Source organism: Opisthocomus hoazin, chromosome 9 (genome assembly GCF_030867145.1).
Source record: "Opisthocomus hoazin isolate bOpiHoa1 chromosome 9, bOpiHoa1.hap1, whole genome shotgun sequence".
Classification (NCBI taxonomy): Eukaryota; Metazoa; Chordata; class Aves; order Opisthocomiformes; family Opisthocomidae; genus Opisthocomus; species Opisthocomus hoazin.
The window spans coordinates 18,181,770-18,200,847 of NC_134422.1; the positions used below are offsets into that span (position 1 = coordinate 18,181,770).

Here is a 19,078-nt window from a genome sequence, read left to right on the forward strand (position 1 = left end):
GAAACTGGAGCCCACAAGCATGACCAAGAAAAGCAATTTTCCTTTGGAGCCGCCGAGCTGTCCCGTGCCAGGAGCAGCAGGCTGGGCTGGCCATCACCACCCACAGCAGCCATCAGACCCAGCCCTCCTTCCTCCCCTTCCCCTCTGCCTCCTGCTCCATCCAGGCTGGTCCCTGTCCCTATGAAAGCCCCCGCAGCCCCCAGTCCTCCCCAAAAGCCGCACCGGAGGAAGAGGCAGCAGCTTCAGCCCCTTCCCGCCATGCCCCCGCAGCCAGGTCACACCTCGCTGGCATGTGCCACCGACTGCCTCCGTATTGGGGCACAACACCCTAAGCAAGATCTGCTGGCACCAGACGCTGTGGGCCAAGCATCCTTGCAGGTCCCCGGCTCCAGGCTGGCCATGCCTGAGGCAGCTCCGCGGTAGTAATTAGCAAGACAAACATTATTATTATTATTATTACTACTATTAGTCATAACAGCCGGGCTCTGGCTAAGCCTGCCGGCAAGCCGGCCTGCTCGCAGGCAGCAATGCCAATGCCCAGCTCCATGTTCAGTGCCGGACCAGTGGGATGCAAGGAATAAGATTGTCATGGGTCCCCCTCCTTCCCACGCAGCATCTCTGTGCCCCATCTGGCTGTGGACAGGGGAGGAGGAGTCCATCCCTTGGGCTGATCTCCCTGCCCAGCCCTGCTCAACCACCTCAGGAAAGATCTGAGCCAGAACCAGACTGAGGACCTGAACATGGGCTGGGTACCAGCATCTGAGGCAGGACACGAGGCTCTGAGTGACAGGGACAAGGCACTGCCCAGGAGGACGCTCAGGGCAGCTGCGAGAAACTCATCGCTGCTTCGGTAATTAAATTAATTTCACAGCTACTCACTTGTCCCCCCCAGCTCCCCACCCCAGACTAAAATTAGCCAGACAGTACATGTGAGTCAGCCTGCAAGAGGTTAAGACCAAACGGCTGTGAAAATGCCAGCCTCTCCTGCAAAGGTGGGGGCTGAGGCAAGGCAGGAGCCGGGGGCTCGGGGAGGGGGGACAGCACACGTGTGCCGCAGTGAGGTGTGCGACCGTGCGCACCAGCCAAGCCCTTTGGTTCAATATGGGGGAAAAAAAGAAGACAGAAAAAAAACTTAGGAGGTTTCAGGCAGGATTTTTTTAGGCTGAAAAATCCGATCTTGCCTCCTGGTGTTTTCGTGGAAGAGGCTCCAGAGATGGGAAGATGGTGGGAGAACAGAGAGGCCGTGAGTCACCAGGGAGGTGGGCAGTCATTAGGGAATCCCGAATCCAAGCAGGGCTACGCTCCGGCCAGAAATCCCCAGTACTGCGACCGTGCCAGGCTGTTTTAAAGCGTCGTCAGAGCTGGCAGCCAGGCTCTGAGCTCTGGCACTGCCAAAGCATCCCCCGGCCCCAGGCACAGCCTGGCCACGCAGGCTGGGATCTGCTGAGCAGAGCCCGGGGAGACAGGGATCCTCATGGGGTGTGCGGCTGGGTGCAGAGGGTGCCAAGACAAAGCTTTGCCAAGCCAAAACACCAGTCCCTGCTCAGGACTGCAGACTCAAGCCCCTAAAAACCATCACGTTATCCCAGAGGATGAAGCAGGGCAGGAGGCTGGTGGTGGCTACTCAGCCCAGCCAGCACAGGGTCACCGGACACCCTCGCTCCGGGTCAACCACTATGCCAGCAGCTGGAGTGCCACAGGAACAGAGCAGCAGCGCAGCTTGAGCTCCTGAGGATTTGGTGGGAAGGGGCAACGATGGGTTTTTGGAGGCTTAAAGCTAGACAGAAACGGTAAAGCTGTGGGGGACTTAGGAGGGAAAAGCCTGGTTTTATCCTGGCTTTTCTTCCTTTAATGTACCTAAGAAGCTATCGCTGAAAAATCAGCTCTGGAAGCAGAACAGTTTCTGTGTTGTTTTCTCCAAGCAAATACCTTCTCTAATATTACACAGTGTTCAGGTTTGGGTTATGTGCATTTTGAGGAACTGCCAGGGAGAAATGCTGACGGCTCCCAGGGCCACAGGAAGCATCGGAAACTCACTGAGAAGAGACATCCTTTCCTCAAAACCCATCCTGAACACACAGTTCCCCATCCTGTCCCCGAGGGCCGAAAGTTTCATTAAAGAAAGCAAAACCACCCAACAACGATCAGACAGCAGGCAGCACCCAGGGGAATCGCAGCCGCTCCCAAAGCCTTCGTCCCCCCAGAAGACATTCCACCCCAGAGCCCACATTGCCCCCACCATCAGCAGAGCCGCACCCCAGCTGCCGTCCCAGCTCAGCCCCGTCCTCGGCATCCCAGGAGAGGTGCAGCCCAGGGATGGGAGAGGTGGGGGGAATTTGGGCAGCCTCCCAGCCCATGGAGGATGCGCACCGGCTGCCGGCGCTGTGCCTCTGCCCGGCCGGCCGAGCCTGCAGCACGCCAGTGGCTTCTGTGCCTGCTGACCTTTTGTGCTGCACTTTGGTTTATTTTCACTCCGAACAGCAGCAGCAAAGCCAGAAGGGGGGGAGCAGGAGCCCAAAACCAGGGCTGCTGCTCCCAGCGCCCTGCCAGACTCATCCAAAGCTAGCCACGGCACGCCAGCATCCCCAGCGCGCCGCCAGCAAGGATGCCACACACCGACCAAGAGCTCTCAGCCCCCACGGATGATTGCCACCCAACGTGACAGACCTCCAGGTCCAATTTGGACATCAGGGAATACAACCACGACACCAGGCACGATGTTCCCTTCCTTGGAAGGGAGCGGGATGGGCAAGACTCAGGCTCCTACATCCCTGGAGGCCAGTGCAAGGGAAGGCTGCTGGCACAGACAGCCAGAGCCTGCTCTGAGCAACAGTGGAGATGAGCGGGGAAGAGAGAGACAGAGAAAGAAAAGCCTTTCTTACCTTCTTCAGAGTCACCGCCCGCCTCCCCTTCTAGCTCTGAGAGATGGAGGGGCAGGGGAGCAATGGGAGCAGGGAGAGGAGGAAGAAGGGAGGTGCGAGACAGAAAGGAAGAGAAATCCGAGTTAAGCAGCTTTGCCTTGCTTAGGCAGGGGCACACAGAGCGCAAAGGACAGCCCCACAGCTCCCCGACACTGCGCCCCAAACCGGGCCTCTGGCCTCGGACACCCCCAGGGTCCGCCTGGGCATCCCAGAGATGATGTCCAAACCCCAAGAGCCTGGTTTCAGGTAGGGAACAGTGGGGAGCCACCACAAAGCGCTGCTCTGGGAAACTCAGCAAGCATCAAAAAAGCAACAGCTCGCCCTTGGGGGCAGAGCAAGAAGGGTCCCACTGGGTGGGCTCAGCCAGGCCATCACCCCCTGGGCTCAGCCGGGTTTTGGGGAGGTTACATTCAGCCCTGGGATGGCCCAGGAAGAGGCCCTGGGTGCTGGGGAGCAGCGAGGTCTGGCTTGGCATGCTGCTCTGGGATGTGTCCCCAGGACAGCGGGGCCTTTGCACCCAAAGAGAGCTCTCCAGTATGGAGAGGGCTCTGGATACTGTTCCAGCTGACAGGCTCAGCTCCAGGATAGCAAACCCTCTCCGATTGTGCTGGGGAGGAGCAGGGATGGAGGGGGCGAGGGAGGGAGAAGTATGGTGCTGGGGAGGCGGCAGGACCCCGGGGTTTTCCAGCCTCCACCACCAGAAACCCTGCTGGGCTGAGCCCCCCAGGACAGCACCAACATCCCCCAAGCCTCACACAGTCCCAGAGTCCTCATGGGAGGTGACAAAAACCCCAGGGCCACCTGGCCCCAAAACGTCCTCCCAAAAAGGGAGGCAGAAGTGCCTTCTCCAGCCAGGGGACCCTTACAGGGGTACCTTCATGGATGCTCCCACAAAAAACCACCTGCAGTCCCCATGCCAGCACTCACCTCCCACTGGGTGCAGCAGGATCTCAGCCGGGTTGTGGGGTTTCAGCCCCAGTGCTGAGAGCGGGGTCTTGGCCAGGCCAGGGGGAGAACGCACTGTTGGCACAGGGGGAAACCAGAGCGTTAATGGAGAAGTAGGAGGCAAAGCTTCAGAAAGGCTGGAGCTGTTGCTACCCAGGAGTTCAGAGCCCCCATGATCCATCCCACCCACCAGCTGCACTGGGGGGCTACTAGGAAGAGAAGATGCCCTTATATGAAGCAATGCCCCAGGGAAGGGCATCCATCCCCCTCTCCATGTGGGGAAGGGCACAGGGCAGGAGGTGCCCGGGAACAAGCACCATCGCAGCACTGGTGGAACGGAGAAATGGGACAATTCCCACCAGGTCATGCCCAGACCCCCATGTCCCAGTAGCATCTCCACGAGGGAGTGGTCCCACCATAGGCATGAAGCCTCTTTCACTGTCCCTCTGTGAGCAGCTACCCCTCAACCCAGCTCTCCCAAACCTTAATCCCCCTCTGCCGATTTCCAGGTCTGACTGAGCTGGGACTGGGCTGTCCCAGAGCAGCTCATCACGCCCACGAAAGGGGCAGTGGGACTGCCAAAAAAACCCCACCTTCCAGACCAGCTCGATGGGTGGATGAGGATGTTCACACAGAGCATGTTCCCCGAGGTGTGGCAATGCACACACGAGGTCTGCACCCCTGTGCCCATACGTACATACCAGGAGGAGCTGCGGATGTATGTATGGCTATGGTATGGATGCACCAGCAGTGCGGGGTGGCAGGGCTTCACACGGCAGAGCAGACCTCCCGAGCTGACAGCACCTCCCCTCCCCTCCTGCCCCCCAAGTTTGATCCATCTCCATGATGCCGCATGTCCCCAGGGGAGACCTCCAGGTCTCATCTCCAGCCAGAGGGACGGGAGGGCACATCCCTCCATCAGCACTTGAATGTCCCTGACTGGTGGCATGGGCACAGAGCCCGCAGCGAGGCCGGGAGGCGGCGGGTGGTGGGTGTTCTGGAGGAAAGCCAGACCCTCGCTCAGAGGCTGGGTCCCCCCAGCAGCCTGGGGCTGAAGCAGCCAAGCAGCCGAATCCCTGGGAAACCAAGAGGGCAGCATCTTCCCCGGCCGGTGTCCGATTTCCCCAAAGCTGGTCGGCCGCAAGCCGCAGTGTCGGCTCGCGTCTCCGCTGGCTGAGGAATGGCAGGTTCCTCCCAGGGCTCAGAATTCCCCCGGGACCACCGTCTCCCCACGGAGGGGAATCTCCCCCGCTTCCCCCTCGGGGGTACTCTGGTGAAGCCTGCAAGCTGCAGCTTCAAACCCTCCGGGCCTCCCCAGCTGGTGCTGGCTGAGAAACGCTGCCTCCGGGCCACATCCCCAGCCAGGCTCTTCCAGTCACCTCTGCAAGTGACTCATCCCCCACAACAGCCACTGTTCCTCTGCCAAGGAGCTGCTGCCCCGGGGATGAGCTCTCCAGGTCCCCGGGAACAACGAGGCCATTTCCGAGCTGCCAAGCGCCCCAAGGATGCTCCCACACTCCAGTCACTGCATCCTACGACATGGGGCTCATACACCAGCGTGTTGCAGGGGAGGAACAGCGACAGCACAGGAGACAGCCTCGAGCCCCATGGGCTGAGCTATGGGGGGCAGGCGGCCCCATTGCCACCAGGACATGGCACCAGAGGGGGCTGCACCCAGCCAGAGCAACCCCAGCCCTAGAGCATCCCTCAGCACCCAGCCTACAAAAGTGGTTTTGGGAGGGCTGTCATCTTTTTGGTGGGTTTCCCAGCTGACCGGCTGCTCCATTGCACTGGTCCAGCCCAAGTCGTGCTGTGCCAACCTAAGGCTGCTCATCAGGGCTCGTCACTCAAGGTGGTCACACAAACCCAGTCCACACAAACCCACCATGACTGTGCAGTCAGGGTTAGTCAGAAAGAAGGCATGCCGTGCCAGAGGAGCAGAGACAAGCTGCGTGCAAAGGGCTGGCGTCTCACAGCCTTTTTCCCCTTCCGCCCTGGAAACAGTGAGCAAGAAGTAGCACAACGTGCAAGGGTCTGCCCCGAGCCACCTCCTGGTCTTCAGTCCCTCCTGCCTCCCCTTGGCTCGCCTGCTACCGCAGCCTTGTCGCCCTTCTTGCCATGCCGGTAGGAAAGATGGGGAGATGCAGTACTGGGATGGGGTGAGAGGATGCTGTCTTTTGGACCCTGCCTCTGTCCTTATCCTACCTTGGGATCTCATCCAGAGAGTGGAGGGTGGGAAAAAGCCAACAGGAGGGTGCCGAGCATGGGATGCTGACGGCAGCAGGATGCTGATGGCAGCATGGAGTGGTGGGATGTGGAGGAGAGAGGAGGATGGAGAGGAGGAGTGATTAACATGGTGGTGGGTGTCTGGAGCCCAGAGCTGTCTGACCCTTGCCAAATTTGTGGCTTGCCGAGAGCCACCCACCAAGTCCCTCCACCTCCCGGAGCCGCAGCACTTACAGGGGTTGGAGTAAGGGGTTTGTGGCGAGACGGGGAAGGCTGGGGTGGGGGGAGAAATCTCACCGCCGCCGGAGGGTGGGCTGGTGGGGGAGGCACCCTCCATCTCTTCGAAGGCTTCCTTGTAGCTGTGGAGGTGAGGCTGGGGAGAGCAGGAGAAAGGGTCAGTCCCATTCGTACGATGGGCATGACCCTCTAGGACACCACCACCACCAAAGGCATCAATAACCCCTGACCCTGCAGGATGCCATGGATGCTAAAAGCCCCATACTCCTCTCCAAGCCTTCTCCCTCCCCGGAGGTGGCTGCACCCCACCAGCCACCCCCCACCCCAGCACACCTCTTTGGGCCTTCCTCCGGGGTTGGCCGCAATGGTGCTGACCACCTCAGGTGAGAGGATGGTGGGGCTGCGGGGCGAGCTGGGCTCCGGAGAGCTCTTCTCATGGTGGCTGTCGCTGGGGGTCCGCTTGCGGGCAGGGACGGCGGTCTCCTCCGGGGACTTCTCCCGGGACTGCACCCCTGTGGGGCAAGCACAGGGTGGGAGACGGGTGAGGAGGCACCAGCTAAGACGAGGACCAGCAGCAGATGCTCCAGGGCTGATCCGAGAGGTCTCCCCAGGGCCGTGTGCCACAGAGGGGGCTCTGCCTGGCAGAGATGGCAGCTTCAGCACTCACCTGCATCTAACCCCCCAGACCAGCATGGCCAGTTTTGAGCTGGAGCAGATATACCCTACAGCGGTGGCCTGAGGCCAAGCAGTAAAGCAAGGCAGGGTTGTGGCTAGTGGCTGGATCACTGCATTAGCCCTCCCAAGCACCTCCTAAGCACCTCCAGCATCCCCCAGCAGTGGGTGCCAAGGGCATGAGCATCCTGTGAGCAGCCCAGGCCCGCAGAGCTGGGAGGACCAGGACCTCTCAACAGCATCACGGTGAGGAAGAGTTGAATCCCCCAGCACTAGGGCTGCATCCCTGCTCCCACAGCCTGATGGAACTTCAACCGCAGCAGCGGAAAAAGCCTGATTTTGTGAGTACCCAAGGCAGAGGGATCACCAGGTTGTGAGGAAGGACCCCAACAGAGGAATGGTGCAGCAAATCCCAACAAACAACTGCTGATCTCCTACCCCCAGTACGAAGCCTTCCTAAAAGGGGAGATGGGCTCTCCTCTCCATCTCCCCCCAGACCTCCTTCCCAGACTCCAGCACCACAAGCCACCGATGCACACAGCCTGGGGCAGCGCCAAGGGGCTCTGAGACCCCAGGGGGAAGAAGGGAGCGAGCAAGTCACTGCAGGATAATGGGTTTCTCCAGGCTGTCGCAGTCTGGTAGATCCCACCGGCAATCCCCGTGGGCTGGGGTAAAGCTCAGGAATGGGGACAAAGGCAGTACAGGGCAGTGGGGCTTGGGGGGTTGGGATGAGGAATATGACCCCAACTCTCCCAGCACCCAGTGGGGCCCAAACACACTCTCTGCCCCGTCTCGCCTGACAAAGAGGTTAATTAGGGCTCAGGGACGACGGTGCAGGGTTTGGTGCAGGGGAACCACGCAGAGCTTCATGGGCACAGCTCAGGGCCCCGCAGGACTCCTGCTCCTCCCCAGGACCCACACGGGAGCAGGGTGACCACCAGCCTCAGGCCCACTAGCAGAGGTGACAGCACCGTCCCCTCCGCCATTCCCGCAGAGCCAGGGAGTGCTTACAGTCCCCTTGGCCCAGCACATTGGCGGGGGGGAGGGGGGGGGGGGGGGGGGGAAGAGAAAAAGAGGAAAAAAAAAAAGAAAAAAAAAAAGAAAAAAGAGGCCAGCATCACGCTCCAGGAAATGCACTTTTCAAACACCAACTCCTTTCCCACGGGCTGGCGGAGGAAAACCAGCCATCAGCTGCTTCCCCTCACTCCCCGGGGCTCCGTGCGGGACCCACGCCTCATGCCTGCTGACCTCTCCTCTCCACCACCCCGGCACCCGCGCCAGAGCTTTCCCGGCCCTGGGGAGAAGTCTGGGAGCGGGGAAAGGGCTGGGAGTGCGAGAGGGAGGGAGGTGGCCTGGGTGCATTTCTAAATAATCGGCCCAGTGAACAGCAACAACAATAAAATCGCAGCTCGGGGGGGAGAGGCGTCCGGGCTGCGAGGCGGCGGACGCGAGCCAACGGGGCTGGCTCCAGCCGAGGAGGCGTCCTGGAAAATTCCACTCAGAGCGGCTTTGAAACACAACTCCCCGATCCCTTCTGCAGGTGCTCGACGACACAGGGGACAGCCATTAGAATGGCCTGTGGAGGGGACAGGGGGACAGAGAGGGTCTCCGGAAAGTTGCCTTGCAGGCACATCGGCCATGGACAGCATCGTATAGGGACACCCTGTATCTTTTTCCCTGCTCCCTTCTTTAAGGGACCAAAGCCCTGAGTTGTGAGCATAGGGAGAAACAAAACAGGGGAGGAAAAATAAAGCAGACCCTTATCTTTATTTTCACTCCTCCACTTCGTGCGCTGTGACGCGTCCTGCACGCTGCAAAAGCATCACCAGGAGCATCCCTTGGCCCTTCCCAAAGCGAGCTGCAGCAGCCGAGCGCTGCAGAGAGGCAGGGACCAGGCTCCCCGAGTCACACACGCCTGCCTCGCTTCATATTTCTCATTTGGGAAGCACAAACAGCAGCTCGCCGGAGCCCGGCTGTCAGTGCACATCACACATCCACAGCGTGGGGACCCCCCTGCTCCATCCCCAAGGGTGCGTGTCACCCAGCTGCTGGGTGCTGGATCTGGCCCGTCGGGACACCCAGGAGCTCACCAGGCTTTGGCTGTTCCGCTCCCCAGACATGGAAAGCAGCCGGGGCTGCGGGGAGGAGAAGGAGGAGAGGGGAAAAAAGGGACTCATTGTTCGGGAGCCGAGAGTGGGAAACTTCATGGGCTGCCCGGAGCAGAGCCTGGAGGAAACCCAGGCTCTGAGCACAGCTCCCCCGACCCCCCGGGTGATTTATGGGCTGGAAACTACGCTTGAAAAACAAACTCTCCTTTCCCCCGCTCGCTGTGCCCCCCTCAGCAGAGGTACAGCCTCCCTTAGCCATGGCCTCACCACCAGCTCCCCAAGGATGCCCTGCCCAGCGCAGGAGCTGGGGTTCCCCATCACAGTTGAAAGGGGGAACAGCAGCCTGCAACCCACTCCCCACTCTTGCCCCTCATCACTCTGGCACTGCCACCTCCTCTGCTGTCCATTTAACTCCCTAACCTGGCAGCAACCCTCTCCCAGCAAAGTCCTGCCCTTGGACTAAACACAGCTCTAGGGCTGGGGAAGGGCAGGAGCACAACAGCCGGAGGAGAAGGAAACAAGGGGGATTTAAACCCAGGTGGTTTTGCGGCTGGGGAGCCGGGTTGCTGGGCCAAATCAGGAGGCAGCTGCTTTTTGGGCACGAGATGCTGGAGCTACTGCCAGGCAAGAGCAGAGCGATGCCCCCACGGCAGAGAGAAGAGGGCAGAGCAGCACCTCATGACCCTCAGGATGCGGCACCCAGCAGTTAACACCAGACAGGGACCACGATGCCCAGCAGAGAGATACAAACTCAGTCCATCCCTGCACAAAGAACAGCAGCGGACGTTGCCCTGTATCGCTCTCCACCAGAGCCCAACTCGCCCCGTCGCACCGGCCACAGATAGGTCTACTGCTCCCCTCCTCCTGGGCACATCACTCATGTGGCCGTCCACATTTCACCCCAAAATGAGCACAGCCAGCGGCCGTCCCTCACCCACCCCCCAAATGCAGATGGCCCATGAGGGAAACCCCTGGACTGAGGCAGGTGAGACCCTGCCGGGCCGGGAACTGGCTGAAGCTGGGGGTCTGTGGAGCTGCACCCCAGCCTTCGCCTCCCTGAGGGGTAAGCCACGGCCAGGGCAAAGCTCAGAGGGGTTGGAGCGAGGGGCTGGATCTGGTCCAGCAATGAAATCCCACCAGAGAGCAGTGCCAGGCATCGATAAGATGCAAAACCAAGCGGGGGAGTCTGTACCCAGGACCAGGGGCTCCCCCATCGTCGGAGGAGGTCGAGGGGGGTCCTGAGCATCGCCCTGCTGAGAAAGTGGATCAAGCCTGTATGGGGAGGGTCTCCCGAGCCTCCCTCCATCCCACATCCATGCAACACACGGAGCACTCAGCATGCAGGGACAGGGGAGGAAGGAGGGACAAGGGCGAAAGAGGGAGGAGAGAGAAGAAGGGAAAAGGAAGGAAGGATGAGATGGAAGAATACAGGAGAGGGAAGGAGAAGGATGGATGGGGAAGGCTGGAGGACAAGGAAGGAGCAAGGTGGAATGAACGAACCGGAGAAGGAGAAGGACCGTTGCTGGTTCAGAGAAGGACGGGGGGCTTTGGTGCTCTTGTTGAGGTCCCTGAGCTTGGCGTTGTACTCTGCCAGCGTACCAGGACAGGGGGTGCAAGGAGGGTGGGAGGTCACAGGGGACAGACACGGTCACCCATGGGGAGAGGAAGGGGCAGACAGGACAAATGTCACGAGATACAATAGGGAAAGAGAGAGAGAAAACAAGAGAAAATATTAATTGGGCTCTAACAGATGAGCCCAGGGTCACTTGGGGTCTGAGGGAGCTCAGACCCTTCTTGGAGCTGCTTCCCCATCACCCAAAGTGCCTGGCTCCAGCCACCACTTAAACCCACACAGGAAATGAGCAGTGGCTCCCAGGCACACGTGGCCTTGTGCAATGCCACAAATGCCCCATCACCATCCCCTTGGCAATGGCACCGTGCAGGTCCCCTCCATCATGGGATGCCCAGGGCTGGGACAAGAAAGGATGACCCCAAATGCCTTGCTGGGAGATGAGGGGGACATCAAGCACGGCAAGACTGGCTCCTCTCTGCAGGAAGGTGCTGGGGACACCAGCGCTGCCCTGTCCCATCTCTTCCCTTCCATCACCAGTGGGAAGCTGGAACGGGAACTCTCCCCCGCCAGGCACGGAGGAGGTGTGAGATGCTCTTCGTTGCTGTGCCGGGACATGCAGGCCATTTATAGCAGCAGGGAATGTAAACAAACCCGTCTGTGCCCCATCATCCCCACCAGTCGTCCCCTCCCGGCGCTGGCTTCGGGACACCTCGTTCCCGCCGGAGGTCAGGCCACCTGCCCGCGCTGTCCCCGCCTCGGCACAGATGGCCAGGCTCCAGCGGGGACAGGTGGCCGTGGGCTGGGGACCGGCCCCGGGTCGCCTCTGCTCCCTGGGAAGACCAGCGGCTGCAGGGCGATGAGAGTGACCCCAGCCCAGCCTTGAGGACCTGACCACAGCACGGGGGGGGTGTGTGAATTTTTTGTTAGACACCATCAAACATCCATTTCCCACCCACTGCAAACACTGCTCCTCCTCTCCCGAAGGTATCCTCTTTTCCATCCCACTTTTTCCCCTCCATATTTGGGGGGAATCTGCTCCTCATAATATTCAGTCCAGACATACAGTGCGGTTTGGGCACCCGTGTGTCCTTGGGTTTGTTTAAACCCTCTGCACAAGCCCTAGGTCCCTCTGAGGATCTGGCCTGGATCACTGAGGTCGGGTTCAGATGGATGCAAACTGCCCCCAACACCTCTGCCACCCACCCTTGTCCCCCTCCCTGCCACTGGCAGCCCTCCTGCCCCCCACCCCGGTGCCACGGTGACTCAGCCCCCGCTCCGGGGAGGTTGGTGCTGCTGGATTTTTCCAGCCAAGCGTTTTCCCCCTCCTTCTAATGCCGGGCGAGTTTTTGGACTGAGCACAGAGCTGGAAGGGACGGAGCTGCCAAGCCCCAGCATCAGGAGCTGGCCCCCAGCCTGGCCACAGCCCCAAACCCTTCCCAAATGTCGCTCCCTAACTCAACAACTGCAGCCGAAGCGGCGCAGAGGGAGGGCACCAAGCTGCCGCAGGGCCACAGCAAGTCCTTCTGGGAGGGGCTGGGACCCTCTGCGTCCCCAAAGCCCCCAAGACGGAGCCACGGGAGGGCAGGGAGTCGGAGGACGCAGTTTCCCCTCTGCGGCGCGGAGCAAATGCCTTCATCCAGCAACAGCACTGATGCTCGGCGCTGATGCTCGGCGCTGCACCCAGCCAAGCATGGCACCAAACCCCTCTGGCAGGGCTGGGAAATGCCTTCGCAGCCCCTGACCACTGCCCCAAGGCCAGGTGAAGCTTCAAACTAACCAGCGCCAAGGTGGCCGGGCCACCAGGGCAGAAAGGCTGCTGAAAGCCTGCACCCTGGCTCCCTGGCTCCAGCAGCACCCTGGCTGCCCAGGGAGGAGGTCCAAGCACCAGGGAGGAAGTCCAAGCACCAAGCCCAGCACACCAGCGGGTGGGAAGCAGGGACTGAAATCGGGGAGGAGCCCAGCTATGTTTAACACAAGACAAGTGCTCTGCTGGGACCTTACACCAGGGCACGCTCCAGGCAGGGAGAGCGTGATGTCCAAGGCAGGATCCAGGCAGGACACCCTCAGCCAGAACTGAAAACATCTGCCCAGACTGGGCCATATTCCTCCTGAAAGGGAGAAATCACCCAGGACCCAGCGAATGGCCCTGCCGCGTGGGACAGACCAGCCCCACACCCCAGAGGGGTGAGGATGGGGGGCCCGGCCCCCTTGGCCACCCCTTCTCCCCACCTCCGGGCAAGGCTGCTGCAGTCGGCGAGCTGCAAGGCCAGGTCTCAGCAAAGGAGAGGGGCACAGGCTGCCCCCCTGCCCCACGTGCCCCACGGCGGGTGGTCCAGTCCCAAGCCTGGATCCGGCACGGACAAGGAGTGACTGCATCTCCCGTCCCCGGCTCCACTGTGCACCACCCCCGCGGGCTCCAGCTTCACAGGACACGCGGTCCCCCCCATGTCCCCAAGGAATCAAAGCGTCCTACCTGCCACCCTGTGGGCCACCAGGCCCTCCAGATTCAAGGGCTCTTCTGCCGACCTTGACAGGTCTTCGTAGCTCTCTGGTCCCTTGGGGGGCATCTGGGTTTGTGGCACGACAGTGGGGGAAGGCGGGGAGGAGACGAGGAGCTGCTGAGACCCCACGGGGCTGTAGGAGGTGCTGAGCGGGAGGGTGCCCATCGGTGCTCCGGCCGGGGCATGGCTGTAGCTCCTCGGCTCCGGCACCGGGGCCAGCTGGTAGCTGTAGGGCGAATAGGTTTCCCGGTATTCATGTACCCCATAATCCGGCTCCCCGGGAGAATAGGCTTTGCCTCCGGGCTCAGAGACCACGGGGCTCACAGAGGTGCCGAAGGACCTCGGCTGGACCACTTGCGGAACTGGTCGGGCGTAGAGACTTGTGGAACTGGCGATGGGCTGGGCTGAGACGGAGGAAAGCAGGGGTCCCGCTGGCTTGTCCTGGCGGGGGGCGGCAGGCACGCTCTGCGATTTGTGGACGGAGGGCGCGAGGTCCAGCATGAGGACGTCGAGCGCTTCGATGGACTGCTCGATCTCCCGGCGGGAGGGCGCCCGGGGGAACTCGGGCATGCTGTGGCTGTGCGGGGGCACTGGCTGCAGCGGGCTGGGCTGGGGGCTGCAGCTGGAGACACTGGGGCTGTGGCTCTCCAAGCCGCCCTCCTGCAGCCGGGACGGCGGCCGGCTCCCTCCTTGCTGCTGCCAGGTATTCAAGCCCCTCTGCACGGCCTCCCGGCTGCTGGTGCTGCGAGCCGGGGCCTGGGGCAGCGCCGGGGTTGCGTCGTACTTGGCCGTGTCCACCGCCGGGAAGGACCGAGAGCGGTAGGCGCCGGGGTGGTCGTAGCCATACAGGTAGGGCTGGGAGCCGGGCAGCGGCTGGGGCTGGAGCCAGCCCGTGGCGTGGGAGCCCGGTGGGCGCTGGGGGTAGCCAGCCAGGTGGTCCTGAGCAGATGCTGAGGGCCGCAAGGGAGGCAGCGGGTCGCGGAGGTGGTGGCCCATCAGGGCGTTCTGGTTGTTGTAAGGGTAGCCACCGTTGGAAAGCAGCTCGCCGTCGTACAGCCCCTCCTTCAGCAGCTTCTCGGCCCCGTTACAGCTCGGGGGGCCGTTGGGCAGGGAGGAGAGGCTGCCCACCCGGGGTGCCTCCTGGTAGCCGGCCTCGCTGGCAGTGGTGGTGCCGTCCAAGGAGGAGAGCGTGCCCAGGCTGCCCACGCTGTGCCCGTCCTGGTTGGGCAGCTCGTCATCCAAGATATCCGTCTCCCGCTCGGCCACCAGTGCCGCGGCGTTCCCGTTGACGTGCACCTGAGCCGGCACCACATGGCGGCCCGGCACGGCGGGCAGGCGCGCCGGCGCGGGGCTGGGTGCGTGGTTGTGCATGGGCGGTGCGCTCTCCAAGCCGAAGCCAACAAGGAGACGATCCAGCTCCCGCTTCTCCTCGGGGCTCAGCACCGCCTGGCCGCCGGGCACCCCAGGCACCCCTGGCTCATCGGTCCGGTCGGTCTTGGTGGAGGCGGTGGAGTTGCCCGAGTCGCTGCTCACTGAGAGTGTGTGCTCGACGTGGTTGGGCGCTGCCGAGAGCGGGAGGCGGGCGGTGTTGACGGCACCGGTGCTGCCGTGAAGGGAGTCTTTCTTCTTCACTTTAGCGTAGAGGCTCCCATCCAGGGGCCCTTGCGTGTGCCCAACCTCTGCAAGGGGAGAAACGAACACGAGACCCCAGATCAATTGCTGGCTCTCTGCACGGAGCTAATGGGTCCCATTAGCCGGTGGTTTCGATCTCTTCCGTGCCACCAGAACGCTTAACGATCAGCATCGCCATCTCCTCGGCACCCTCCGCAATCCCACGGGTGCCACCATGCAGAGACACCGGAGCCAGACCCGCCCCAGCCCCATGCCCCCGCAGCCCCCGACTCTGCACGCCATCCTGCCCTGCCCTGCGAGCACCACCTGCTCCGCCAGGATCCACCAAATATCCCCCTCCTGGCACTTCCTCTCCATGGCTGGCAAGGGCCGGGGGTGCCCACACGGTCGGCTGTTGCTTCACCCCTGCCCCGCCGCTCCGCAGGGCTCAGCCGGCCCGAAGGGCCCACACGGCACCGGGGAAGAGAACAAGGAGGGTGAGGGAGATGCACCACGGGCCGCAGGAGGACAGGCAGAGGCGGTCAGGATCTGGCCTTGTAGCTCTGCATGTCTCCAGCTGGATGGATGTACTCAGCCCCCGGGTGAAGGACAGATGAACCACAGACCCACCTTCCCCCTCCCTGCCCGCTCTCCTCCCAGATGATGCACAGATCCAGCCAGCCGCCCATCCTTGACATTTTCTTCCCTGGCTACAGACAGGCTCCCACCCTTTCTCTCCTTTCCCTTCCCTCCCTCAGGCTGGGTGGATCTGCCCCAGACCTCTCCTCACTGCGGGACGCTGCCCTGAAGCTCCCGTACAGGCAGTGCCTCTGCCCAACCCCAAACACTCTCCAGGAAGGCACCGAGCACCCCGACCCCACGATTCAAGGCAGCTGGATCCATGTCGCAGCCCCAAAAGGCTGGGGGGCAGCTGGGGTACAGTAGCATCACCCCCGGTAACCTTGCACCCCAGCTCCGAGTCCCCCAGCTCCCACCAACCCCTGGCAGCCCCAACACCACAACCAGCTGCACCCTTTAAACCTTTCCAAACAGGGCAGCCAGATTTCGGGGGCACAGAGGGACCCCAGCCACCGAGACAGCAATGGGGACGGCCCCCAAACCTTGTCCCCCCAGCTGGAGTGTGCACGGCACAGGCTGGGCTGCAGACTCCTGTTTTTCCAGCTCCCTGACGAGGTTTCCTGGAAGGGCCCGCGAGCAGCGTTAAACACTTTCTTTTGGAGGAAAAAATGACTCTTCCCTGGCGGGGGGCCAGGTAGCTGACTCAGGGACGGAAGACGGCCCTAACGCGATAGTGTGAAATCAGAGCGCTCCTATCTGTGAGCAAAACACTTCCGAAAGCCAGCCCTGAGCCGGGACAGCTTAACCAGTCCCACACCGCAGCGCCCGTGCTCCAGCAGCTCCCGCGTCACCGACCACCCTCACTGTACAGCACAGGGGGACCACAACACCCAGCATGAGTCCTGCCAAGTCAGGGCCCCCTCCTCCCCACTGATTTTCCACTCCTGAATCCCCAACAGCAGCATCCCAAGGGGGCAGCCAAGCCCCAAAGTCCCCCCTTGGCTTGAAGATGCCCCATGACCATGCAGTGAGGTCCTCTCTGGGCACTCGGTGCAATAAAGGATGAGGATGGGGTCCACAATTTCTCCCGGAGACTCAGAGCTCCTTCACCCAGTCAGTGTAGCTAGGAACCAGCAGCATTTGACTCTGCAACAGCTCCCATACAGGGGAAAAGGGGGAGAGAGGGAGGGAATCCCTTCCCGCAGAGGGAGAAAGGAAAAGCAGCATGTCCAGGGGCAGTGTCAATGCCAGAGAGGCCAAGACATCGCCTGGAGCCAGGCTGTCGCCCAGCCCTCCTGCCTGATGGCAGCAATGGGTGCTGGCCGGTCCCAGGAAACAGGGCAAGAGCCAGGGTGGGGGCTGGAATAAATAAGGCAGGGGAATAGAAAGGAAAAGGGAATACATAAATATAAATGAAAGCACGTGGCACCAAGGGAGAAAATAGCTGGGAAAGGCTTTAATTAGACTGTGGGCTGGGCATCGTCCCACGTCTGGGAGAAACATCTCGAAAGTGGGGTCAGGATGAGGCACGACGCAGTTGAAGGCAGAGCCAGAAAGCCCTGAGCACCCCGTTCCACCTTCCCCAGACCCTCCGGCCAGGCGGGGACATGGGGGGTTTGATGGCCCCAACCCCAAGGGCTGTACACGACACCTCCACCACCAGCCAGGCCCTCGTCCCACAGCTGCTCTGCCCCACACCTGACTGCCCACCCTGTCCTCATCCCCTGGGCTCTGATACCAAGAGGCAAATCCTGCTATTCCCCACCACTTCCAGGACCACCCCCCGCCAAGGCCACGCTATTGCTTATCCAGCTGCCCATCACTTCTCACTTGAGAAGTTTAATAAAACCCCAACAAAAGGGCAAGGGAAGCAGGGACAGGCTGACTTAGCCGAAGGAGCCACCCCCAGAGCTGCAGGCTCCCGGGTCCTCATTTGCAGCTCCCACCAAGGTCAGATTTCGTCCCTGAAGGTCAGAGAAGCTCCAGCCTGGCAGGCTGTGCCATCCCAGCGTGGGTTGGGTTGGCCCAGGGCTCAGCCCCGGGCACAGCTCTGCTCCGGCTCTATCTGCTCTGGCTGTACCGAGGAGGCTGGGGGAAGCGCTGAGCCCCAGCCTGGCCCTACCCCTGCTGCCAGGCTCGCTGCCCCAGCAGGGCAACGCTCTGCTCTCTCCCTCCCCAGCACCCTGTGGCTATGTCTGGGAGAAAAACTGGTCCAGGGTATGCGTGACAACAGGAAGGGGGGTCAGCTCGCATTCCAAAATCCCAGCCACCCACCTCTCACCCAATGAGGTGCACCACGCAGCATCATGCACCAGCACAAATCCTGGCCGGGGCTCTGCACCAGTGCAGAGGATAAAGCTGGGGCACCACTGTGCCTCCCCCAGTCCTGCCCCCAGCAGCAGCCCACCTGCTGCCTCCGCTCCCCACCACCCAGAGCCCTGGCCCTGGGGCGTCTGGAGTGTCAGCCAGTAGGGAAGATCCTGGCGTCCCAGGACCCTTCATAGAATGAAGGATGCAGGCTGAGTCCCACAGGGAAGCGCTCAGTCCCTCCAGCTCTGGTTTCATCCAGTGCCCAGATATGATGGCAAGAAGTAACACCAGCCCCTGCGCCGTAGGTCACCACGGCCATGAATTTCCCACCCAGTCCCAGCCCTTTCCACCATCCCGACCGGCTCAAAGAAAAGCAAAGTCAGGACTTACCAAAGGGTATGGGGAAGAAAAGATCCCAGGCGAGGAGAAGGAGTGGGCAGCAAAATCCCTTTCCTTCGCTCCTTCCAGCACCAGAGCTTTCCAGGGGGACCTGACGCGGTGGCAGCTCGAGTGGCGTCCGCAGCCAGCTCCGTGTGTCCGTCCAGGACAGGAGCCGACAGCCTGGGGCTGGCTTTGGTTGGCGTTTGTCCCTTTGGCTTTGCTTTCCCTCTCGCAGAGGCAGCTATTCCCTCCCAGACGCCGTGTCCCGCGGGGCCAGTGAGAGGGGCTCCCCGGCAGCAGCGGGGTGCCGGGGGTTCCGGATACGGGGTACCCGCCGGACACGGGGTGCCGGAGGGGAGGATGGAAGAGGAGGGTGGCGGAGGCAGGAGATGGGCTGGAGGCGAGGAGGTGCGGTCTTGCTCCCGTCCAACCCAGACCACACAGGGAAGGGACGAGCGGGAGGGGAAGGGGAGAGGCTCGGGGAAGGCAGCCGGGGGCCGCCCAAGCCTAAGCCTCAGCCCGGGTTAACCCCAGCGAGGTGCGGGGAGGGCGAGAGCCATGGAGGGAGGACAGCAGGACAGACAGCTCCTAGCTATGAATATTAACTACTTCCTCCGCAGGCAGGGCTGCGCCGCGTTAACCGTTTCCTAGGCACGATGGACAGACAGCTGGACAGCCTGCCCTCTCTGAGCATCACCCCACTGGGTGACCCCCCCCCCACCAGTTTGAGCCCCACCCGGCTCCTGTGTGCACACGCATCACACCTGTCCCCAAAAAGTAGCGACACATTCGGGGTGGGGACGTCCCTTCAGGCCACACGAGATGCTGTAACCGAGCACACCCAGACGTCTTGCTGGAGACTTGAGTTTCTCCATCTTAAATTAATACGCAGCTGAAGAGGAGTGGAAACCCGCCGTGGCCAAGCCACCGACCACGCTCTCTGCCAAACCCAACCCGTCTTCACAACCCCCCTTTCTCCGCCCCGCCAGCGCCGCGGCACGGTGCAGACACGCC

The 19,078-nt window shown here is 61.8% G+C and overlaps 1 protein-coding gene across 10 annotated transcripts in view; it reads right to left on the minus strand.

Annotated features, from left to right (window-relative positions):
- The window catches only part of TNS1 (tensin 1), a 65,123-nt gene that overhangs the window by 12,279 nt on the left and 33,766 nt on the right, over nucleotides 1-19,078 (minus strand). For 7 of the 10 annotated variants that reach the window (XM_075429716.1, XM_075429719.1, XM_075429718.1 and 4 more), the window contains 6 exons: nucleotides 13,156-14,862; nucleotides 10,610-10,696; nucleotides 6,663-6,841; nucleotides 6,327-6,465; nucleotides 3,849-3,941; nucleotides 2,883-2,918 (listed from right to left, as the gene is read on the minus strand). In XM_075429716.1, the coding sequence (XP_075285831.1) occupies nucleotides 2,883-2,918; nucleotides 3,849-3,941; nucleotides 6,327-6,465; nucleotides 6,663-6,841; nucleotides 10,610-10,696; nucleotides 13,156-14,862 (2,241 nt within the window). The remainder of the gene's footprint in view (nucleotides 1-2,882; nucleotides 2,919-3,848; nucleotides 3,942-6,326; nucleotides 6,466-6,662; nucleotides 6,842-10,609; nucleotides 10,697-13,155; nucleotides 14,863-19,078) is intronic. The other 3 variants (XM_075429724.1, XM_075429721.1, XM_075429725.1) reach the window with 3 other exon arrangements.